Here is a 26,668-nt window from a genome sequence, read left to right on the forward strand (position 1 = left end):
GCTCTGATGGTGTAATGGATGATACACGGGCTTAGGAATTTAATAAAATTGTAGAGTAGAATACCAGTAATTTAAATTAAGAAAAAAAAAATTATACTTAGTTGATTATTTGACTATCGAATTAGTGGACATTTATTGGATGGCTTAAAACGAACGATATCCAATGGCTCTATTTCAACAAACAAACGTCCATCAATCAGAGATTCGGATTCTTCAACCAATCTTATTCTGGGACCGTGACTTTAGCCATAGAAAGTTACAAAATTTAGTCAGTTTCATTTGAGTTAGCGTGTGCCACTTGTACAATTTTCCAGTGCCTGCATATCATGCATCACACCTGCCGGTGTATAAAATGACGACATGGAGGGTGTGTGTGTGTGTACCGACATGGGTGTGTACTAACAAGCTAACCCGAAAGAAAAAAAAGAGTATAAAATGACGACTCCTTAATATAGCCAATAAATTAAGAGCCAAGCACTCGATTCTCGTGGACAAGAGATTCGCACACACATGCATACGCATGGGGAGGCTTCCACCTCCGAGTGCATCTTAAAGATGATCTGAAGCGTATATGTTCTGGACTCTGTGCTAGCTAGTGGGCCATCCTAAGAAACATTTGTTGAATGGGTGATTAAAAAAAAAAAAAAAAAAACTACTCATGCATACAAGTCAAATTAATGCACATGTGTCAGCACGGCAGACAGTCCTGGGAAGGATTCCAGTACTACTTAAATTCCCTATTCCTAGAACTAGGTCAGTCCACTAGTAAGGGGGCCACAATCCACTGAGCAATGCATAGTTGTAAAAAAACGGGCTAAAGTTTTTCAACCCATCCAAATTATTCTAATATCACGGCACACCTATTCGAATTTTCAAAACTTAGGGGAAATGAAAATTTTTAAGATTTATATTTTAATTTTATAATTACATACAGATCCTCATTTTGATATTTTGGGGTTTCTAACAAAGAAAATTCAAAATTCTACTGTTAGAATTTATCTATTTAGTGTTTATAAGTCATCGATTTCTTGATGTCATTCTTTCAAATATGTTTCTCCATGATCTGTACCATTTATAAGAGAGGATGTAGGGATGAACGTATTGAGGTTGATCACCGTTTTACTCAAGGATAACTACTCTGAACCCACAAAGCTTCTCTAGACTCCTTACAGAGACTTCTCAAATCCACAGGGGAAGAAGAAGCAAAATAGAAATAAATTCTATAAAATTTGTAATTTGATTGATGAATGTAATAAATGAGTTCACAACCCTTCAAATAGGAAAACTAGGCAATGGGAGAAATTTCATAATCAAACTACAACTAAAACTCTTAGAATTCACAACTTACTATAAATAGTAAACTTACTATTTATAAACGGTCGTGATGTCTACTAATGCGCAAGGTTTTCAGCCAAAAATAGTAAATGTCCTATTTGGCTTCACCAAGCTGTTCTCCTAATTATTCTAAGAACTTTTCACATTGGGCGTGACTCCTAAAGCCCAACGGATGAAAAGTTATAATCAAACTAAAACTTACTATTTATAGTAAAAATGGAATTAAAAAAGAGAAATGACTGTCAATCTGATAGTATCTCACAATTCCGGGTTGCGCAAGGTTGGGTGGCTAAAGTAGCCTGTTCTACCCCAAAATCATATACTTTATGTCAGATAACTCATTTCGGATCGCGAAATACGCCCGATTTAAAGTCTGACAGGATCACTTCTGTTATCGACTGAGCCTTTTCTGATCTATCTTAGCCACGAAAATGTCCGCGACCCACTCTACATCAACATGTCAATACTTGGCAGAACGTAAGGGAGATTTAAAGCCATTCATGCAATAGACCCCATAAGTGTGAAACTTGTAATTTGATGGAGGAAAGAGAGATGAGAATTCTTTGTTCTTCTTTCCCTGTATGAAAGTTGTAATTTGATAGAGGGGAGAGAGATGAGAATTCTCCGTTCTTCTTCCCCCCATGTGAAACTTGTAATTTGATGGAGAAAGAGATATGAGAATTCCCTGTTCTTCTTCCCTTGCAGGCGACACCTAGTAGGTGAATATATACATCCAAAACTCTGCCTCTCTATCTCTCTCAATCTCACTTTCTTTCTGGGTTAGATTTATATATAATGAAGAATTAAAGTTTTGGAGAAACATCAATTATGGCTCTCTATCAATTTGGCTTGAATTTAGTCATGTGATATGTGTGCGTAGTGCATGGCATGCCAGAGCGTGATGTGACTCAATTTGAACCAAATAACTTTGACCCAAAGCTTTGAGATAAATTGAGAGATTGAGAACTCATTGGTTTGGCCATCTATTCTGCCAACTTGCGAAGGAAAAAGTTCGTTATTCTAAAGAGTTCTTTTTACCTTTTTAGCCTAGAGGACTTTTTCCTACCATGATAGTAACGGTCAATTATGTTTTCGTAGTTTTAATTTGCCATCCAATCTATTGATAAGTTCATGTAAGCTCTGCTTATTTTTTAGATAATGTAGCACATTGGAGAGAGGAAAAAAAATTGGAAGTATCGACACGTGAAACTTCCATTGGCCATCACGACATGTGCATTTGATCCACACCGTTCATCATTTTTTTTCATACCATTTTATGGAATAAGACAAAAAACGAGGGAAATCAAAGGCTCAAGTGGGCCACACTACATAAATAGTAGAAATTGGACGTCTTCAGTTGAAAACTACTTGGGGCCATAGAAGGCTTTGATCAATCTGATATTTGTGTTTTCCCTTTATGGAAGTCTTTGTGACCTTACAGTGAGGTTAAATGTCAAATAAACTTTACGGTGGACTTTAGGAAGGTTTCAGTGCTAGTAATTCAATTCCTGTTGCTTTTGTAACGTGTTCTACTTAATATTTGGATGTGCCTAATTTTTTAATTGATGCTTTAGAATGATCCGTAAAAGTTGATGTATCAGTGTGGATCTGGGACATAAATTAGGGTGGAGACTAGAAAAGTTTCATGCGTTAAAAGTCACGTTGCGTAGCACACAATCCAGCATATCTTGTTAGCGCTGAATTTTCGTATGCATTCAACACAGACAATCCACACTCATAATTTTAACTTCTAAATATTTTTTTGTTGATAATTTCATGATAAATTTGTGAGAAATAAAAAAACAATGATATTTTGAAATTCTCCTGATATTTTTAAAATCCCAGGCGATATTTGTCACTATTCTAACCGACGGTCCAGATTCAATTGATTGAATTGTACGCTGTTTTCAGATGTACGGTTGCATGCATGCATCCATCGATCCATCCACACCCATATAAACCTTTCTTCCTCACCTTCATGCGGTGTATCCCACCAGAGTTTATGGTGGGGCTGATTCTCAGGACGTACAGCGAACATGTGGAGATTCACCAGATGCACGGTTTGGATTCCACATACACGTCATGAATGGGCCTCACCACCTCGAAAGCATATAAACATACGTAGTTTCTATGTTTGCATGCATGCATGAATACATTCATCCATCCACACCCATATATACCTACTTCCTCATCTTCCTCTCACCCAAATCAAACCCAAAAACTAGAAACCGTTTCTCTACCTATATACCACTCAATGATCAGATGGAAATCTCCATATCCCAATCCATCTATGATCCCGATCATCATAATCATCTTCTTCTTCTCCATACTCTCACTCAATCACTCCCAACCCATACAAAACCCTAATCTCCAACAAGCCTACGTAGCTCTCCTTGCATGGAAATCTCTCATCTTCTCAGATCCCAAAAACCTAACTTCCAACTGGAATGGCCCCAACGTCTGCTCCTACACCGGCGTCTTCTGTGCACCGTCCATTCACAACCCTTTCATCACTGTCGTCGCCGGCATCGACCTCAACCATGCCGACATCGCCGGCTCCCTCCCAGAAGAACTCGGCCTCCTCACCGATCTTGCACTCCTCCACCTCAACTCCAATCGCTTCTGTGGGACAATCCCAGAAAGCTTTTCCCACCTTCTCCTCCTCTTCGAAATCGACCTCAGCAACAACCACTTCGCAGGCCCATTTCCGCACGTGCTCCTCTCTCTCCCTTCATTGAAATATCTAGATATCCGTTACAACGAGTTCGGAGGTGAAATCCCATCCCAGCTCTTCGATCTCGATCTCGATGCTATCTTCATCAACAACAACAAGTTCCAGTCCGCCTTACCAGCGAATATCGGTAACTCGCCGGTTTCAGTTCTTGTTGCAGCTAATAACTACCTTAACGGTTGCTTGCCGTCGAGTTTGGGAAAAATGGCGGGAACTTTGAATGAGATTATTCTCTTGAATGACGGGCTTACGTCGTGCTTGCCGCCGGAGATTGGAGCATTGGGAGGAGTTACTGTCTTCGATGTCGGGTTTAATAAGCTGGTGGGTCCGTTGCCGGAGACGGTGGGTAATATGATCAGCTTAGAGCAGCTGAATGTCGCGCATAACCAGCTCTCCGGCAGTATTCCAGCGAGTGTTTGTTCATTGCCGAGATTGGAGAATTTCACATTCTCTTATAACTATTTCAACGTGGAGCCATCTGTTTGTTTTGGAATCCCTAATAAGGATGATCGGAAGAATTGTATCGCTGGCCGGCCTATGCAGAGGGCGAAAGCTGAATGTGATTCTTTTCTGTCGATTCCAATTAGCTGCACCGCATTTGGTTGTGCGACGCCACAGTCTCCGACACCGACAGGCTGTGGTGATGTGTTTGGATGTTTGGGGCAACCACCTCCGCCACCATCGCCAGTATATTGTATTGGTTTGGAGTGTTTGGAGATGCCGCCGCATCCGTTCCCACCATTTCTGATGCCGCCGCATCCATTTCCACCATTGCCAATGCCGCCACCGCCGTCGATAGACTGTGATGATCCCTATGGGTGCTGGCCAACATCGCCACCGCCACCGATAGACTGTGATGATGCTTATGGTTGCTGGCCAACATCGCCACCATCACCACCATTGCCAGAAATGCTGCTACCGCCAATATTTCCAGATCATCCTTAGTGCTCATCCCGCGTTTGGGACCATTTAGGATCACCATTTTTTAGAGGCAATGAACATTTTTGGTATTTTAATCGACAAAAATACTTTCAGTTTCAGCTGGTACACAAGCCGAGACATTAGAAGAATATATATATATATATATCGGGACCATCTTTTAATGATCGGGCTTCACTTAGAGGATAATAGAAATAATAAAAGCTCCCAAGTGACTGATAAACATTTAACTCTTTTTCTTTGAATATAGATGGTCTCCTTAATTTTTTGAATAATTACAAAGTTAGAATTATAGTTTTTAGAACCAAGACCAGTTGGGCACTAGTCCATCATAGGTCAGGTCATATAGTTGACTATGAGTGAACTAGGTCATTGAAAACAAATCTTTTTTATTTTTTATTTTTATTAAAGTTTTGAAAATCACTCTGGCTATCATCCTCATCATCTGAGCCTTATCTCAGCTAAGTGAGTCTGCTGTATGAATCTTACTCTACCATTCCACTCTATCAAGGGCCGTAAGTCTCAGTTGCTTGTATTTTTTCAATCAATAAAAGAAATTAAAATCATATAATAAAAAATTTTGAAAAACAAAACTCTCCAGTTTTTTTCTTTTCCTATTTTAAAAAAATAATAATTATTAGAAAAATGAAATCTAGAAAATGATCAAAGACACCCTAGCTATGTTCTTCTCCTCTTTCTTAATTGGGTGGGGTACCCTTTTCTTGTCTGAAATTATTGTCTTTTAGATATGACTTTGGAAATGAACATTCCAAATGTTTCGGAAGATGTTGTCATTTTTATGTATTGGAAATTTGGGCTTTGAATTATAAGTACATGGGGACACGGTCTGATGATCTCAACCATCCATCTTCTCCGTACTACCATAAATGAGCTATACTCCAATAATAACGCTTCAGTGGTTCAACTAATTACCTTTGATTTTTTTAAATTTTTTTTTGGGTCTTTTGAGTGTGAGGTTGTGATCATCCATCAGGTGGACCATACAATTTTTACCATTGATCATCAAGTGAGCGATGTTTATGAGAAGAATGCATGGCATGGATGGTCGCCCCGCTAGTGGCCAATCTGGTTTTGGGGGCAGGGCAACTTGACCCTACGATCGTAAACCATCGACATGATAGTGCCAACTGAAGATGCAGGATGGCCCAAAAACCTTCCAAATTAGAAGATCCTAGCCACCCAATATTTATCCAATTTCCCTGTGTTGGTAGATTTATATCTAACCGTCTATCTCTAGGCCACTGATTGGAGGGTCAGGATTTTTCAACCTCGGAGATTTTAATTTGGTGTATCGACGTCAATGATCATGTCCCATTAAAGCAACGATTTGGATCAAACATGGCCACCAAATTCACGGAGTAGTGCATTAGGAAGGATACTGTTCAGGTGGCCTCTAAAACGAGGGAATGATCACATACGTTCCAATGTATGGTAATTACCTGTGTGGGGCCCACCATGATGTGTGAGTGCCATCCAATGTTAGGTCTTGATCCCAAAATCCAGCCTCATCCATCGAAAAACTTCCAGATGGAATGTGGGGTCCACAAAGCCGTAGATATGCCATCCAACCCATTCATCAGGTGAATTCCACCAGGATAAGGGGATGAGCCCAAACTCAGGCCATTCCCAAACTCAGGTGGGCCAAATAACATGAACATATAGGTTTCAGGTGTGATAATACATTTTCCCTGCAGCATGTCCCACCTGAGTTCTTCGTATCATCTGATTCTTGACATGCACAGTGAAAATGAGGAGGCTCACCAGATTCACGGTTTGGATTCTTCATGCACATCAAGAGTAGGGTCCACACAGCTCGAGCATTTAATAATTACCATAAAGCATGTAATCGCTACTCTTCTAAAATATAGTGCATGCGAGTACACCCTTAGTCGTGTGCAACGTTTTGTACCTTGACAGCCATGCAATTCGTTTATTATAATCGGTCGGGCAGCAAGCATGATACACGAGAGGAGATCACGGGGTAGGCATGGAGAGGTTCAGCTTACATATATATTTTTTTAGATGGATGGAAGGCATTTAAAGGAAAAGTAATCTAAAAGGGTGTGGACCATGTTATGGTGTGAACCACAATCTGTTGGTTAGGTGGGCTACACCTTGATCGAAATAGACAGTTAGATCGGTGGAGTACAGATTTCTTATTACATGATCTTGATCATCTCATCAAGACCCTACAAAAGGATTTTCGAAAGGAAATATAACCAATGGTCCACATTCAACAAACCAGATACGTCGTTTCTTGACCCATCGTGGTAATTATTTTGAGACCAAAGACAATTCAACGTGGGAGTTGTTGTTTAATCTGGCCAAACGGTCACTTGTGTAATGAACTGGTTAAACGTGTGTGAATAGATTAAGGGCCCGTTTGGCCGGTCGGATTGGAAGGGATTGGATGGTATTTGAAGTGATTGGAAGTTAAATCCCGGAATTGGCCGGGCGTGCCAAACAGAGTCGGTGATCTGATCCCAATCCCATGGATCTTAAGACAATCCACTGACAACACCATCATTACCTTTAAATCCCATCCAATCCACCCTAATCTGTTCAAATTTGCCTGGGACGTGTTTGGTTCGAGGGATTGGAAGGGATGGGAAGGTTTAATCCCGGGATTGGCCGGGCATGCCAAACAGACTGGATATAGCAATCCAGGGATAGAGCAATCCCATGGATCCCAAGACAATCCACTGACAACACCATCATTACCTAGAAATCCATGCCATCCACCTAGTACCATTCAATCCCTTCCAATCCGCCTGGCCAAACGGGCCCTAAGTGTGGGCCCTGTTGTCCACTCAAATCAAATTAAAAGCTTGTAACCTTTGGCGGAATTAGTTTAATTATGATAAGAATTATGGAGATTGGCCTAACTATTTTAATCTTTATACTGCTCAAACGATTTACAAAAGAGAGAGTTAGTGTTTCTAAATTAATCTTTTTTACCCTGCAGATAATAACTTTTCTTTCAATAATAATAGCTTAAATTGTATTTCTTTAAAAAAAAAAAAAAAAATAGAAAAACTAACAATAATGAATTATTTGTCATTTTTATTAATTTGAATACGAATGTAATACAATCAGCAAAAGAAAAGCATATAAGCAAAAGTGACTATCGACAAAGGTTTGTGCTTGTAAAACAACTATGATCTTTATGGTACTTTGAGCCTGAACACTCGTAAGATGGTTCGTAGAAAATATCAGAGAACCATGAAACAGTTGTAAAATTTATCAGACGAGCTTGAGATCTTGTCATGGAATATGACTCAACAAGTTGTGACTGAAGGATTACTAAATAAGAACTCAATAATACGAGAGTTCAACAACAAGATCGTGGAAATTTATTCCAACTTATTGATGTACTATAGCAGCATGCTTGATAGTAACAAAAATTAAGCTAGGAAGCTAAAAATGGTGATTGAATGGTCCACTGTTTTGTATCTATTCTATATCCACGTAGTTTATACTTTTTTCCAGCTCACTTTATGGCATGAGACTAAAAATGAAGCAGATCCAAATCTCAGGTGGATCATACTATACTAAACAATGGTGATTGAATGGTCCACTGTTTTGTATAGTATGTTCTACCTGAGATTTGGATCTGCTTCCTTTTTGGGGCCCATCCCCTAAAATGATTTGGAAAAATGGTTGGATGACATCAAGGTGGGCACGTCGCACCATCTTGGGTGAGGCCGGGCCACACCTAACCCACCCTCTGTTGGGCTAGCCTTACCCATGCCCAACACAAATCTTGGGAGACGGTCTGATGATCTCAACCGTCCACTCTTCTCCTTACTACCATAAATGAGATATGCTCCAAAATCATGCTCATGATGCAAAACAAGAATTTTTATGTGCTTCAACGCCACTGCGCAGCAAATAACTGCAGTGACAATATACAATCAGATCATAAGTGTTCACATTGGTCAAAATCAGAAACTCCCAAGTCGACTCAGGTAAGGCGGCCCACCAGACTACTCACCTCATGAAGAATACTCATCGAAACCAGATCAAGCGATGAAAACCCATCAATCATATTAACCCTAAAAAGAAATAAACTACCAGTATTGCATCAGAGAAAAGCCGGAGATGAGAAGCACGGCATAGACACTGAAATCCATGAGAAAAGCAGTCACGGCCTTCTGCAACACCAGCCCAAGCTCCAAAGCCCTACCAGCTTTCTCTGCCCAATCATCAGCATCTTGACCTGAGTTTCTTGGTCCTACTTCAGCCCTCGCATGAGCACCGCCATGTCCCGCCAGTAGTAGCCCAATCACAACAGTGACATCTGTCAGTGAGAGCAGATACAATGGCCTAGAAGCTGTTGCACCTGAATCATAACTGCGATACCATATAACGGCCCACAGAGCAATGACGGCGGCACAAAGCAGGCGGATGTTCTCAGAAGCTGAGATGGAGGATGTGATTTGGCGGGCAGTGAAAATCCTACGAAAGGCAGGCAGTGGTTGTACATGTGACTCAGTATGAGAAGTGGAATTGGATGAGTTCGGACCTACCAAGGAGAGCGAGGGTGATTTTAGAGCCTCCAGAGGGAGTGAGAAAGATTTTTGAACTGTTGTAGGGAGGGAGATTGATTTTGGAACCAACAAAGGATGTACTTCGGAGCCGTTGACCAAGGAATTCGTCACAGCTTCAGAATCATCAGCCTCATCCTCTCTGTGGCGACCAACTGCAGCACCAATAGGATTGATAAGAAAAAATTAAAATTAAAATTAAAAATCATGAGATGGATAAAGAGGCAGAACCGCTATCAATAACTACTGCAGGATCCAATTTGCAACTGATTATGTACATGTGGGACCAATGAATTGGTGATCCGGACCACTGTTATAATCAGTGTTCGAAGTATCAGTATCGTTATATATTTCGCTGGCCAAGGATACAGAAACAATATCGATATCGCCGATAATTTTGTTGATAACCGGAAATGCAAGGAAACATGTGAAAAACGGTGGAATTTTCAATAAAACTTTAGGAGATGTAAAAATGTACATATTTGCATATTTAAAAATAAAAAAGAATGCATACATAACAAGTTTCCATTTAATGGGACCTTAAAAGCATGTGTTGTTGTAAGGACTCAATCCAACCAGCCCATCCGGCCTATTTAACCGTCTACCCTTCCATCCAAACATCCATTAATATTGCAAAATATCAACAACACATGATATTTCACTAAGAAATCATCAACAATTCGAAAGGAAATGAAAGATTGTGGTCTCAATATTGTGCATGTTGCGATATCGATAATATAAAGATATTATCAATATTATCAATGACAAATTGAACATTACATACGACCATGTGCCCATGAAAAAAAAAATTGAAATAATTTTTTTCTAATAAACAAAATTTTGATGTTATCAATATGTTGGCTATATTATTAAAATGTTGTCGATACACTTACGATACAAGCATTAACTAGAATTTACATAGTCGAAAATATTTGCAATATTGATGCATTGGCAATACAAGCGACACCTAAAATTTACATAGTTGAAAATATTGGCGATTACATTAGCGATATTGATACGTTGGCGATACTTAAGAGATAAATTACTAATACTTGGAATTTCTGATACTACCAGCGTTATCGATAACGCTACCAGTGTTATCGGTATCGCTGAGCTGGAGATAAAGATAATATCGGAGATATTTCGATAATATCGGAGATAATTCAAACATTGGTTATAATGCCACTAGTGATCCCGAGTTTGGAAGATTCTGGCCATTCAATTTTTGGCCTTTCACCATTGCAAGTGGACTGTTGGTCTTTCCCTTTTCTTTAATCATTTGGAGGCCTGAGCTGTAAGAAGCCTACATGTGTGTTCAAGTCAGCTAATGCAAATGCCACCACATATGCCACCGTGGCAGACAGGTGCAAGATCCAAGCCATTCATCAGAAGGTATGTAGATTCCTTATCCCAAGAATCATGTCTGCCCACTAATCAGGTGGGCCACATTTAACTGAACAGACGTACGGTTGTGAGAAAAACAGAGTTTTCCAACCCGTCCACTTATTTCTAAGCATGCCCTACTGAGTGGACGACTTTTAGTATTTTGCAGTAGCATCCATACAGTGAGGTCCACATGGTGGGCACTCTTAATTAATTATAACAACAGCGTGTTATCATTGATCTGGACCTAACTATTATGTCTGCTCTTCCTTTGATTATCTGTAACTTCTAATATTCACTTGATCAGATCATTCAGTCAATAATGCTGCTTTTTGAATAACTTTTTTGGGCTGCATCCTAATCGTCATATTGATGGCCAGAGAAAGGGATGGTCTAAAAAATGATTATACTATAAAAGTATAGTTCATCCACCTGCACCAGCTTTGTCGTTGCTTCAAAAAAGAAGCATCATTGAATGAAGGCTTGCTAGCCCCACACATAGCCATCCCCAAGATGCAGCCCACATCCAACCTGGCACATTTGTAGGACATCTGAGTATTAAGGTGGTCCACAACCGTACACAGTGGGCGCTTCAAAAGGACTTGCCAACAGTCCACATCCAATTTAGGCATGAGATCGATGGACCAGCCTGATTTTCATGGATGCTTGTCCTCACACTGAGATCCCCAAATGCACTGCTCAGATTTACTTTGCAATGTTAGCATGTGTGCTGCATGTAGAAGTGCGTGTAGAGAGAGGTGGGTTTGGAGCTAGCAAAACTCTCTTTTTTCTTCTTTTTTTTTCTTTTTCTTTGGGCAAGGTAACGAGTTTTGTTAGGCCAAAGAGAAACTCCAAGGCAAAATACAACTGTGATGGCCAAACCAAGGAGGAGAAAGAAAACTTGAGGGACATTATACAAGAAGCCCAATCCAAGATATCAGAGTTGGCCCTTCTAAATACTTCACAATCCCGCTCCTCTTTCAGAAACACCGATTATTTCTCCCCCCACAAAGCCACAATCCTGCCAAAAGCACAGGCCTTCAAACCTTCTGCCAAATCTAGCAAACTTGAATTAATTAGACCCACTAAATGTCCCTACCACTATGCTGCGTGCAAAAAAGTGTTTAGAGGTGTGTGTAGATCATGGTTTCAAGAGTCATCAAAGTCAACTCACACTCAATGGGACCCGATCCAGTTTGAAACCACAAATTGTTAAAGGAGGCCCCGCTATTCAGCAGTGTTGTTAAAGGCAAGCTAGGCACATGCTTCAAGCATTTAGTCCCTATGCACCTCTCATGGGCCTGAGGTGAACCTAGGCGCAAGTCTCCCAGGCATGTGCCAGGGTACAAAATGAGAAAAGACACAAATAAGTTGAATTTTGGACATTTTAACACCCAGCAGAGGTTGGAACCACTTACGATGATCATATAAACCCCCTGTAAACACTTCTCCCCCTTCCTCTTGAACCAAAGATAGGTCTACGGAAACTACCTCCTTTTCCAAATTTTCTAATATTTTCATAAATTCAAAAAAAAGAAAAAAAAGAAAAGAAAAGAAAAGGTCTTCTTGATTTCTCTCTTCCACTAGTGCTGTGACATCAGTACCTTGGATAGGTTGAAGAGTGGTTTGATTGATAGTTTTATGAAATGGTGGTTTGACGCATAATTGGCTTATTTGCCTTAGCTTTCAGTTTTGGATCTCTACAATATTTGAATGGCTGCAAATGATTGAATTTATTTGCATGGTCATAAACTCATAATCACAACTTTATTCACTTTAATGATTTTGCATTATGATTTGATTCCTGTTAACTGTTTTGTAGAATTTAAATGGTTTAATCTTTCAAAAAACGAATTTTTGTGATTTAATTGAAATGATTAATTGATTCATTGGAAAGTGTTAAGAGGGATATGATTTTCAATGTCTGTTTTTGTGGAACAAACCTGTAAACACCCAGCAAAACTTTGGCAAAATGAAAAGGAGTCGCCACTAGCCTAAAAAAACTCAGAATCTAAGAAGGCTAGAATCCGCAGGACAAAATAAACCAAGGGTTAAGAATGATGATTCTGTTTGAATGATTCTACTATGGTCTAGTTTTCCAATGCGTAAGGGACCTAGTTATGGAGTAGGTGTTAGGAACTAAAATACTATCGCTCATATTGTTTCACTAAAATCATTGATTTAACACTGTTGGTCATATTATTTCACTAAAATCATTTAAAATATTAACTAATTCTTAGTGAAAAACTTGTTGACTGTAATCCACCTATGTAATAGACTATTAGAGAGTGCTTGATTGTAATCAAGCTATGCAATGGTCTATTACATTACACCTACAGGAGTTTTGTGCTCTCATTTCTGATCCCCAAACCTGATAAAGGAGGGCTGTGCCAGATTGGGAGCCATCATCTAACTTATGCCATAACTTTCATTATAAATCTGAATAACATGGCATTCCAAACTCATGAAGAACTAATTTTTAGTGAAAATAATAAAAATAAATAAATTTGACAAAGTTAATTGATTATACCATTTCGAGAAAAATAACATGCAGCGTAAGCTATGTAGCGTGTAGTACAATAGCATACTACATAGGTGTGGCATTTGCGACGTGCCATTTAAGTTATTTTCATGCATGCGCTACTAGCACGAAGGCACGCTATACTACATATCGTAAGCTACATGGAACATAGCATAAGCTATTTGAAAAATTGTCTCTTTCCTAAGGCTTAGATGTTCTCTTCTTTTTCACCAGGTAGATCCTCTAAGGGCCTGTTTAGCCCGCGGGATTAAATGGTATGGAATTGCATTAGATTGGATTAACACCATTATTGCACGATGATTGCATGTCTGGAAATAACATGGTATTTTGACCATCCAATCCCCATGTTTGGGACTAGATTCTTCCTCGAGCAAAAACATTGTATTAAGCAAAACCCTATTCGGCGGACAATGGATTATAATCAACGGACCAGATTCATAACTGATGTCGGTCACTTGCACGCATATACAACTCAAATGTCAAGTGTAAAGGATGCATATCGATGGACCGCATGGATAAAACACATGCATCAATGTGGAGCCCACAGATGTACTGGATTTCACAATCCACCAGAAATCCCGCACGGGACCGAATGGACGAGTGATCCAAAAATGGATGAATGGATGTGTTATGCATGTATGAAAGTATCAGGCATGAATGGATTGATATATGTTTATGAATGCATGAATGTAATTATGTATATGTGTGCGTGCATGGATGGATGGATGAATAAATGGTTGGATGGATGATGTATCTATGTATGTTTGTATCATTGTATGTAGGCATGGATGGATGGCTGGATGCATGTATATATGTATGTAATGTGTGCATGGATTGATGAGTTTAAGGAATGATGACTTCAAGCCAACACGTAACTCCATGTGGGTTAAAGGGATTGTCAGATGGGTTATCCTTTTCATTCCCTTGGTTTGGATGTCTTATTGTTTATTACCTGCATTTGTATGATATGAATTCATTTTGGCAGCTATGTTTTTTTTTTTTTTTTTGATTCAGAATATGTAAACATGAGTCTTTTAGCATCTCCTAAAGTTTCATTGAAAACTTTCACCCTTTTCTCCATATTTCTCTGATGCTTCCCTCAGCCAGCAATATTTTTCCAAGTATCGGTGATATTATCGACAATATCAATACATGTTTCTATATCCCCAGTTATCAATACATGTAATGATACTGATATTATGAATATTGGATGTGAGAGATGGGTTTTGGTAAATTTGAGGGAACTTGAAGGTAAAAAGGTACAAGGGACACATGGCAAATCCCATGAGACTTTTGAGTGCAAAGGGAGACGGTACATTCCCATGTGACCTTGGGGACTCTCTCGAAAATAAAGGTACAAGGGTGATGCATGTCATTTTCTCAAAAAATGTGGAAATAAATGGGGAGGTTCCTAGGTATTTGCTTTGGGGCAAAAACATAAATGGTGGACATGTGACATTTTCCTCCTCCAAGGGAGACACATGGCAAAGGGACAAAAGGAGACCTGTGGCACAAAAACACAAAAAGAGACTTGTGGCCAAGTTATTCAAACACAGTTATGTAACGCTTGTTACATAATGGAAATGGCTCAAGCCGCTATGCGTTAGCTCATAACGGTCTGTTATGACAACAAAAGTTCCCTTTTCAGGGTTGTTTTTGCAAATTTTCCCCATTTCTCCTCCACTTTTTGACATTTTTGCTTCTTTGACCATTTAAAACCCAATTTCAACTAGATTTGTACAATCATTGAAGAATAATACACAAAATTTAAGCCGTTTTCAAAGAATCGACAATCTAGGGCCTAATTTGGGAATATATATATATATATAGGTTAAAAAAAAAAAAAAAAAACTTGCTGCGAATTTATTAATTCAGCAATATATTACCAAATCGACCAATTCTTGCTAGATTTGTGTTTGATTTAGCCATATTTGTATAAATTTTCAATTTTTTGTATTTTGCTGATTTTTGTATAATTTTTAGTATTATTTTTTTATAAAATACTTAAGGTGTAGACTGTTCAAACATGTGTATAGAGTTTAGATCTACAACACTTGCAAATTCACATACTTCATGCATTAACATTTTATGGACTTGTATACAAACATGTTCTTCTTCTTCTTCCTCGTCTAATATTTTTCATATTTTTTCTTTAAAAAATCAACCGTTACGGCCGATAATGTAATGAACACCCAACCGTTAAGTTGGCCATTACCATTATTGACTACCTTGCTCGTGGCACAAAAAGACATAAAGAGACTTATGCGAAAAAAGACAAAAGGAGACCCATGCATAAAAAGACAAAAGGGAGAGACATGGCAAAAAGACATTAGAACACGACAACAAGACAAAAGAAAGACTCATGGCTATATATGAAATGGGAATGTGAGCATTTTCCATTAGAAACACAAGCCAAAAAAACAAAGGGGGCACATGGCAAATAGTTAGAAGGGAGATACATGACATTTTCCTTAGGAGAACACTTGGCAAAAAGTCAATGGGTACAACCCATGGCATTTTCCTAGGGGGAGACATGGCAAAAAGTCAAAGGCAGACGTATGGCATTATCGTAAGGGAGATACGTGACATTTTCCTATAAGGCCTAAGAATCGAAAAAGGAAGGGATTGGGTGTGGTTTGATCCTATAGTATGATCCCTTGTGAAGAGGAGTTGAGGAAGCCAATCCTCCTTATCCAATCCAATCAAAAGGTTTTTATAAATTCCTAATGTCAGGGGGTGTCTACAATTTCTAATATACATAGTAACTTTAAAACTAACAATATTACCTTCTTTTAATCAGTTTTAACTTTAAAACTAGCAATATATATGTCTTTACGTATAATGTATCTATCATGTAAAATACACTAAAAATTGCATCCAACGGCTCAGTCTTGCAACTAGGTGTCACCTAGCACCTCAGGGATCTTAAGGCTTCACTGCGCCTAGCGTTTTATTACACTACCAATTAGAAGACCTTTGATCTTCTCCGGTGTTTTCTCCTTTGGAGTTCTTTCCTCTTCAAAAAATCCACATGTTCCTTTCCTTCCATATGCCTGCACCACGGCAGAAGGTAAAATTTTCACAAGATTCTCTCTAATTTGTAAGCCCCCTTGACCCTCCAGATACCACTTCGGTAACCATGTTTCGAAGAACCCAACATATTTCAAAGCTAACCAAAACAAAATTATAGACAAAGCAAGCCACCTTCATTTTATTTTTTTTTGTGTGTGTTAGCTTGTTAGTACACCCCGCTGTTAGTTCACACTTCACTGTTAGCCACCCCAAAGCAAGCCACCTTGTGGTGAAGGGAAAATGTGGGTCCAGTAGTATTCCGTACACTTACCAACTCAAATGTATATGTTGTGAAAGCTTTCATTTCTGCAGTGGAGATCCAAGGTGAAGCTTCTCATAATAGAGACATCCAACAAAAGGCCCCAACCCTTAAATAAATCCTACAAAACCTTCCAACACAAGGACACCTCAACATCCCTAAAGGATTGAGAGTTGGAAACGGACTTCAAAATGAACTACCAAGAAGAGGAGATGGACCACTCGGTCATCAATCTAGAACAGGACCAGGAAACTTTTAGCAAGAATGCTTAACGGATCTTTAGAGAGGTTAATCCAAATATTACAAATGCTTTAAACACAATATTTTAAACCAAACCACCTCTAGGATCTCATAACACTACTAGACCAACACCTCCTTTCTTCAGATAAGACTGCATAATCTACAACACCTATTGCCAAGCCACGATTCCCAGACTCAAGATATCTATTGTAATACCCTAAGTTGAACCTATACCTTCTGAAAAATCACACCCATGCCTAGCTAAGCCCCCCCACCTCTTTTTACGTCCCTGACCTTGCTAAAGACCTGTCTACTCAACCTACTCCCTTCATAAGCCTTATCTAAAACCAACCCTCTACGTTTAGCTCCATAATTTTTCATGAGGATTCCATGAAGCATAAGCTCGTTCCTAGAACTTCACCACCACATCACAAGCAAGGCCCAATTTTTTATCCTCGATCTTCCCACTCAAAATACTTCCTCACATTTTGGATTTTTTAACATTCTTTCACTTGATAAGGTGAGATTTGTGCCCGCACTTCTTTGTAACATATGGAAATCCCTTTTAAGCTTCTAAAACTATTTCCACTTAAACTACAGATATTTTAAACAATTGTAACATGTTAGAAACTAGCCAAAATACTTTATTAAGGCTATCCACTCGCCCAGTGATAAACATCCCTCTTCCACATTTCTCAAGTCCTCCAACAACAAGATCCAACATGGGTACCAATTTCAATGCATGCCAAACCAAAAACCAGGATACTTCTTCGGAAATTCTTATTTTTGAGAAACGATCCAGAACATTGTGTATGGAATACTTCCAATGCACGCTGGACTACTTCAATTTGTTGGCAATCACATCACCAACCTGGACTGTCCATTAGGTCCAGTCCACTATTCTACAGCTACTGGGCATAAATAACAGCAATCAGACAGTAATAAACATCCACAATTGAACATATCTTTTAAGAAAGATCTCATTCATCCATTTGTATGCCACTGATTGGAAGGTTTGGATCATCCAACCAGTATGATTTTGTGAAGGGAGCCTATGAAGAGTGGACTGGACCTAATGGACAGTCCAAATATGTGATCCAGATGCCAACAGGTCCAAATGCAACTATGTGCATGACAAGGTTTCCATAAACTTAGCCCACTCACAATCTGTTCAATGGTCATATGGATCCATAAAGCCCCAACTTTTGGTCCTTTTTCGATTTTCAACCGTTTTGCTTCAGCAAGTTTGGTGGATGTCTAATTTTGTTTAGAAAATACAAATCAAAGTCTAGTCTAATGTCTACTTAAATATCGAATTCAGTTTACTTAGGAAAGTTAAATGAATTATACCAGTCAAGTACCAATCCTATAAATATCCACCATGTAAGCATTATTGTCATTAGTATTGAATAGTTCTTTTCTCACTACTTGTGTCCTTTGATTGCAATATGGAAGAGAGATTATTCTACAAGTGATGTGGCTCCACCTAGGAGACATGACGTGAAGCGACTGTAACAAAAACAAAAGCACATTATACACGAGTTGCATTCAACAGCTTTAGGTGGATGCTTCTGTTGACATGAGATGATCACACATGTGGATGATCATTTATATAGGTATAGGGTGAAGCATAATCTGGGGAAGTGTCATGTCTGTCAGCTAGGGAAAGTGTTCTGTTAGGAATTACCTGTACCAGAGGCATAGTGGAAGGACGTTAAAATAGACTTTCCTGAGGTTACCAAGGACTCACCAAGGCTGCAATTCTATTTCTGTGGTGGTAAATTGTTTTTCAAAGATGGCACGCTCCATTCTGTGTTAGAAGACCTCTAACACTTTGTATTCGCTATCATATTCATCAGGGAGGTCATTGAACCACACAACATCCCCAAATCACCATTTCCAACTGTGATGGGAAGCTTGTGAGCTAGCTTAAGAAGATCATATGGGCAAAGACTCAATTGAAGTTCTAACAGATTATCTTCCTCAACCTAATTAGCAAACAGAGGTTGTGAATAGAAATTTGAGGACAGTTTTACACTGTTTTGTTTGAAAGCATGTCACCGCACGGGGTCTATTGTTGCCATACATGGAGTTTGCATATAATAGCTCCCTTAACAGAACTACAGGCCAATCACAGTGTAAAATCACCTATGACATCACCTCGAAAGCAACCAATCAATCTAACTTCATTGCCTATTTCTTACCTCTTGAGTGAGGACGCTGAGTTGTTCCTGCAACATGTTTGAGAGATCCACAAAAGCGCCCGAAGGAAGATCACTGACAGTAATAAGCAATACAATGAACAGGCCAATGTGCATTGCCGGTTTATTGAGTTCAAGGAAGGTGAAACAGTGATGATTCAGTTGAAGCAGGAGTGGTTTTCAAGGGTGTTATCTGAAGCTGCATTGTGAAAGGATCAGGACATATCAAGTGAAAAAAGGGTTGGGATCTAGTGCTTAGTGCTTACTAGTTGGAGTTTACACTAGATCTGTATATAAGCCCTATCTTCACCGTGGAGGAGTCGGCCATTTATCATGGTATCATGAAATACATGATGATGATATCCACAAGTGCTGAATTGACTTGATGATTAGATCGTTTTGGCTAGTTGTGGCCGATATCACAAGTATCTCATTGATTGGAAGAACAGTTTGTTGTCAGATTGCAAATGAATTACTAGGAAAACTTTCACTGCATCAACCCAGACCTTTATGAGGTTATGAGCAATGCATGTCCATTTATTCACAGAAGTCGAGTTATTTCAAGCCAGAGAGAGTATATGGTGTGGCCCACCTCAATCTGGAGATACAGATGCAGATCCCAGGGTAGCCACCAAAGGATCAGATCTGACCATATGATCATTCCAGTCAAGCCTTATGGACAGTTCTGACTTTCCAATCAGGTGGACCACCTACACAATCAGGCCTGTCATGGGTCTCTATTAGTGGCTTTGTTCTTTTGTGTATTTATTGGGTTTCTAACTCTAGAATGTTGGCTAGTAGTGTGATTAGTGGTGGGCTTGTTGGTTAAGTACTTTTGTATAGATTGTTATAGATTGCATTAACTAAGTGGCCCAAAAGGGAAAAGAATTACAACCCACAACGGGCATCACAACACTCCCATGTTACATAACAATGCCTGCCCAATCTGTATAAAATCTTCTCCTATTTTAAGAAATTCCTTCAAAGACCCCATCTAGAAACCAACATCACTCCTCACTCTATAATTACTTGGGCAACAGTTATGCATTTGTTGTTAAACATCTTGGCATCTCTATCTTTCCATACCAACCCTAGAAGTGCTATAAGCAAAGGTCCAAAGTGATCTACCCTTACAAACTCTAGGACCGACCAGCCACACTTCCAACAACATGGCTAAGTTGAAGGGGGAACACGTAGACTTCTATGGTTAAGGACTATAAATAGAGGTATATTAAGTCTACAATTAAGTAGAATGATGCTTCTTTTTATAACCAAATTTTATTAAAAGATAAGGCAAAAGAATCCAACAAAGCAAAGTTAGGGTGTCTGAGAGAAGGGGCTGATGACGAGGGATTATCAAGAACCACTCAAGGCAGACACTCCCCCCAACACACACGCGCATGCAAGCACTCACATACACAAGGAAAAGAAAAGAACAATTCCCAATTTGATCCTAACCACATTCGGGAAAGGCCCTTAATTCCACAGCCCAATTAAGAACTTCCCTTTGAGCCTTGTCAAATACGAGTCGACTACAATTGGCATTTGTTGTTGCACTGCACGTTTTTTTTCCAGTCTTCCCTATAAACCATAGCCCAGTCATCAAAGCAATAAGCAATAGAACCTTCCTCCTCATGCACAAAACAACCAACATGCCAGGCCTAGTTGAAAGAATCTATCTTTCCCGAATCCCCAAGATACTCCAAACCTCTCTTAGTGACAATGTCAATCATCCTACTGAAGAGCTTCAACAACAAGGAGAGGGGTCAGCTTGACTCATGCTTCTTGATCCTTGAAAGAAGCCTTCAGGGAAACCATTAATGAAACCTAAGCAATGCACAACAGCCGGGCATTTAAAAATCCATTGTCCCCATCTAATTACAAAACCCATTCTTCTAAGAACATGTTGGAGAACCTCCCAATAAATACAAGATCATACACCCTTTTCATACCCAACAAGTAGATAATCCACAGAAAAATAAAATTTAAAAAAAATAAAAAAATAAAATTCCTTGTGTTTTGAATCAATACACTAATGTGCAACCAGTGCATTGTTATTAATCCAGTTGCCATGAAGAAACGGGCCCTATGATTTGGAGAAAACTCCTAGCACCACATGCACTCTTTCAGCAAGAGTTTTAGCCAAAATTTTATAGGGGCTGCCTATGAGGCTAATCGGCCTTAAATTCCTCAACTCCTCCCCTTACTTTTAAGAAGGCACCACCTCCTTGGAAAGCTTCCATCTTACATGGAATTCCACTATAAACTCCATACGGTCTTCTTTAACAGCCTCCCAAAATACTTGGAAAAAAACACGATAGGGAAACCGTTAGGGCATGAATCTTTATCCCTGCCAATCCCACTGACTGCTCTTTTAACCTCCTCGTGTTCCAGCCAATCAGCCTCTTCTGCACCTATTTAGTCACACTAACATTTGTCAAACTTGGGCTGGATCCACCCTTTATCAGTAAAAAGCTCAGAAGATAGTTCTTCCTATGTATTACAAATGCCCTCCTTTTCCATCACCCTTCTTTCATCAATCAAGATACTATGAATTATGTTTTGCCATGCTTTTAAGTTATTTTCATCTAAAGATCAGTATTGAAGAAAGTGAGATCTTGGGTGTCAAACTGAATCCAAAAGAAGTTGGCAAATTAGTAAGGGTATTCAGTTGTAAGGCAAGTAACCTTCCTTTCTATATTGATAAGCCAGCAATACACTTGTCGGCCAAGGTGATCAAGAGCATAGCACAGAAACCATCTAGTTGCAATAACAAGTACTTGTTTCTTATAAGTAGAATCAACATAATCAAGGCAGCTATGTCTACCATGCCTTTATATTTTGTGTCGGTTTTTAATGCCCAGCTAGTGTTCTTGGTTGCAAAAGTTTAGGGAGGGGTTTCTGTACAGAGACAAAGCATAAGCATTAGTTTCATCTCATGAAGTGGAATGAAGTATGCAAACAAATTAGCAAAGACAGCGCTGGCATGGGAGATTTGAAATTAATTAAAATAGCCCTCTTGCGGAACATAGCCAGAATTTTATAGGGACTGCCTATGAGGCTAATCAGTCTGAAATCCCTCAACTCCTCCTTCCCTTACTTTTAAGAAGCCACCATCTCCTTGGAAAGCTTCCCTCTTACGTGGAATTCCACTATAAACTCCATGAGGTCTTCTTTAACCTCCCGAAATACTTGGGAAAAAAAAAAACATGACGGGGGCGTGGATCCTTATCTCTGCCAAGCCCAACGACTGCTCTTTTTACCTCCCCCTCCCCAATATGGTGTTCTAGCCAATCGGCCTCCTCTGCGCCTATCTAATCAAATAAACTTTTGTCAAACTTGGGTTGATTCCACCCTTTATCAGTACGAAGCTCAGAATATAGCTCTACATATGTATTGCAAATGTCCTCTGTTTCCATCACCCTTCTTTCGTCAATCAAGATACCATGAATTATGTTTTGCCATGCTTTTAAGTTTTTTGTTTTTTTGCAAGATGAGAACATTTATTAAAAAGCCAAAAGCAGCAACAGCAACAGAAAAAACAAAAAACAAAAAAACAAAACAAAAAACAAAAAACAAAAAACAAAAAACAAAACAAAACAAAACAAAAAACAAAACAAAAAAACAAAACAAAACAAAAAAAACAAAACAAAAACAAAAACAAAACAAAAAACAGAGAAAAAGAAAGCTACAGAAAAACTGAAAAGAAAAGAAAATACAAAGGCCCAACCCAGGGCAAACCCAAAGATCAAGGCGCCCAATCTCTAAACAAAACAAGCGTCCTGGAAAACACTGCAGCTGACAAAGTAGAAATGCTCCTAAAAAACCGGTTATTTCTTTTCGCCCAAACCACCCCAAGGACTGAATAAGAAAACACGCAATGCTTTTAAGTTATTTTGGTCTGAAGATCAATATCAAAGAAAGTGAGATCTTGGATTGCAAACTGAATCCAAAGGAAGTTGTCAGATTAGTAAAGGTATTCAGTTGTAAGGCAAGCAACCTTCCTTTGTATATTGATAAGCCTCCAAGACACTTGCAGGCCAAGGTAATCAAAAGCATAGAACAAAAACCGACTAGTTGCAATAACAAGTACTTGTCTCTTATAGGTAGAATCAACCTAATAAGGGCAGCTATATCTAACATGCATTTATATTTCATGCTATTTTTTCAATGCCCAGCTAGTGTGTTCTTAGTTGGTTGGAAAAGTTTAGGGAGGGGTTTCTGTAGAGAGACAAAACATGAGCATAAGTTCCATGTCATGAAATGGAACGAAGTATGCAAACCAATTACCAAAGGCAGCGCTGGCATGAGAGAATTGAAATTAATGAACATGGCCCTCTCGGGGAACATAATTACCCCATCCCCTGCCCACCCTTAAAAAAGAAAGAAATACATAAAATTCAGAACCATGCTCAAGCCTTTTTCCCTCGAGTCTTTTGATTCTTTTTTTGGCTGATTTATTGTAATATTTTGGTGTTTTCCTTCCTCATCTTCGCCCTCTTTTCTTTTTTAATTAAAAATGCCACCTTTAAAAGAAGAAGAAGAAGAAGAAGAAGACAAAAAAGATCAGAAGAGGCTCTAGAAAACCACCCCTTATCAATGTTCGCCCTTGAACATTGGGTTTGCATGCCTCTCGTTATCTTCTTTTTCTATCAATGAAATTGTTATTATTATGAACCTTGCCATGATAAATCCCTTTGAATCAGGTGTCTTAGCCTCTTAGGTAGGATCACGCATGCTAAAGAAGACCCTATCTTCTATGTCCTAATCACAAGGCATAAGCAGCGGGAAAAAAGAAATTTTATTCAACAAACAATAAAAAGAAGGAACATATTTGTGTGTGCCCTTAGCACATTGTGCACCTTTTGAAGTAAAACTGAAAGGAAAATCAAATAAATCAATAAGAAAAGAAAGAGATTGAGGGAAAAGACCCAACTGATCTCTAGCCGAATGCTAGAGATCATAGATGCAAGACTGTGAGCAAGCTCAACAGTCCTCTACATTAGAACTAGAGACCACTCTCTCTCCCTTCAACAGCACCATAGAGAAAATAAGAGAATTTCATAAATAGAATATTAATCAGCTTTTTCTATTCCATCAGCCATAGGTCCTATTTAAAATCAACCTTACAATCTGTAATAAAGGATAAGTAATTTAAAAATCTGTGAAAATAGGAAAGCACCTAAATACAAAGCATTCTAATTAAGAAAATGCCTAAAATAAGAAGATACTTAGATGAGAAAATATTTAAAATTATTCCCCGCCTAAAATAAAGATATGAATGAAATAGCAGATTTCCTAATCTAGAGATTTGAAAGAAATGGGAAGTGATGATGGGCTAAAAAAGGAAGGTGGTCCTTTTCTTATACACACGTGCGGAGCGTGCATGTGTGATATGTGGGCATTTTCTTCCAATCTTGATCAATGGACTTGTGTGGCCATTTGGTTGCATCACCTCTCCTTCCTAAAAGTGCCTTCAGAACTGAAAATTAAAAAGAATTGTTGAAAATAGAAAAAAGGACCCATAGTTGGGGCTTTGTGCAGATAGAAGTGCTGAACAGGTCAGGCCTCTTTCTTGGGCCTGCAGTTTTACATCCTGAATAATTCGGGCTAATCGGCATTAATGTAGTATGCACAGATCAATCCAAACTATCCAGATTGTGGGGCCTGATATCAGTGAGGAGTATCCTGATATTTACAGTGACTGAGTGATCCTAGCCATACAACTAGTGTCGATCAAATGTACATCCAAAAAAACAATCAAATGTACATCCTAAAAACCAACAGGACGGAGGTCCAAATTCAGTGGCCTAATAATCAGGACACATTGGTATGCATGTATACCAATTGAGATTGTGTACCAATTGAAACTGTCCAAATTGTGGGATCCACCACCAATGAAGCATATCGTGAAAATTGCCCTGGTTGAGTGATCCTAGCCATCCAACTGCAGCCAAAGAATAAACAGGCAAAAGGTCTAAACCAGGGCCGATGATATGGATGGGCTGGAAAGTGAGAAAGTGCATGCACTGATCAGAAATAAATAACATGCCATGCGAATGGTGGACAAGTGGCAACCATTTAGAGAAATGGAGGGACCAGATGTATCCCAATTTGGAAAACAAAATGCAGCCCAACAGAAGCAAAATGAGAGGTAGTTCAGCAACCTGGAATTTGAAGCTTACTTGAGGGCCTGTTTGGATTGTGGGAAAAGAAAAGGGGAAAAAATGAAGCACTTTTCCTATGTTTGGATACCAAAGTAATAGTGGATTCTGCACAGCAATATTATCCAAACACCATAGTAAAATTTCTTAGGCACAAGATACAATGTTTTTTTTTTTTCTTTCTTTTTTGTCAGAGGAAAATGAGATTTCTGATTGCTATCCAAACAAGACCCCCAAAAATGGAATCCATGGGAATCCACCATTGGATAATCATTGCACATTTCTTTTCCCACTATCTAAACAGGCCCTAAGAATCCAATTCCAGGAATTGTGTTCTTGAAAAATTCGTGCTGCCAGTCATTACCGGAAGCCTGAAATCGGAATTCAATTCCAATGAATTAGCAAGCCAGCTTTTTCAGAAAGAATCATAAATGAGTTAAGATCAGGAATTGAGCCAATTCCAAAAAACAAATGCAATAGAGAAAGGAAAGAAAGAAGGAATTCGAGGAAAGCAAGAGAAGAAACTTAACAAATGAATTGAATTAGAGAAGAAGATGGAAAACGGACCGCTGATGGCATCGCGTCGAGTGAGCTTTGGGGCAGGAATTGGGATTGGTTTCTCATTCTCTGGGAGTGCTTGGATCTTTCCGGTTATGAAAGCCATGCGATCCGCTCCGCTATCTGAAAGCCTCCTTCGCCTAGCATCTCTTTTCCCACCTTCCATCTCTCTCTCTCTCTCTCTCTCTCTCTCTCTGAGATCCGATGTTCTACGTTTTCTTTTTCTCCACAGCGAAATCTCTCTCTCTCTCTCTCTCTCTCTCTCTCTGATCCAATTTTGTTTTCTCGGATCGGAATCCTCTTCAGCGCCTGTTTTGCGCAGCCGCGTAAAAATGGACTCGTATTCGCTAGTGACCCCTCCGGTCCCCGCGTCGGTCGGTGCTGGGAAAAGCTCTGTGGGCCCCACCATGGTGTATGCGTTTGATCTGCGCCGCCCATTCATTTTTCCAAGGCTCATTCCAGGGCGTGAACCCACAAGTGAGGTAGATCCATATCCCAGCCGGACCACACCATGGGAAACACTACTCATTGAACTGCCACCGTTAAAAACTTGTGGGCCCAGCAAAAGTTTTGAATTAGCTGATATTTTTGCTTTTCCTAATCAACAGTGGTAAGATGGCAAATAAACATTTCAGTGGAATCTAAAAGGTTTTTAATGACATTTGTTCAATTGCCA

The 26,668-nt window shown here is 39.2% G+C and overlaps 2 protein-coding genes across 2 annotated transcripts; one reads left to right on the plus strand and one right to left on the minus strand.

The window, feature by feature from the left end:
• The first annotated feature begins 3,490 nt into the window (after positions 1–3,490).
• Positions 3,491–5,147, plus strand: LOC131249405 (leucine-rich repeat extensin-like protein 3). Its single transcript, XM_058250160.1, has one exon. It carries the CDS (start codon positions 3,590–3,592, stop codon positions 5,009–5,011), a length of 1,422 nt encoding a protein of 473 aa, XP_058106143.1. The 5' UTR covers positions 3,491–3,589; the 3' UTR covers positions 5,012–5,147.
• A 3,722-nt stretch (positions 5,148–8,869) lies between these two features.
• LOC131249406 (uncharacterized) lies at positions 8,870–26,271 on the minus strand. Its single transcript, XM_058250162.1, has 2 exons — positions 26,002–26,271; positions 8,870–9,728 (listed from the first exon to the last, which is right to left on the minus strand). Exons 1-2 carry the CDS (start codon positions 26,156–26,158, stop codon positions 9,097–9,099), a joined length of 789 nt encoding a protein of 262 aa, XP_058106145.1. The 5' UTR covers positions 26,159–26,271; the 3' UTR covers positions 8,870–9,096.
• Positions 26,272–26,668: the final 397 nt, after the last annotated feature.

The sequence above is a fragment of the Magnolia sinica genome, chromosome 6 (assembly GCF_029962835.1).
Source record: "Magnolia sinica isolate HGM2019 chromosome 6, MsV1, whole genome shotgun sequence".
Lineage (NCBI taxonomy): Eukaryota > Viridiplantae > Streptophyta > Magnoliopsida > Magnoliales > Magnoliaceae > Magnolia > Magnolia sinica.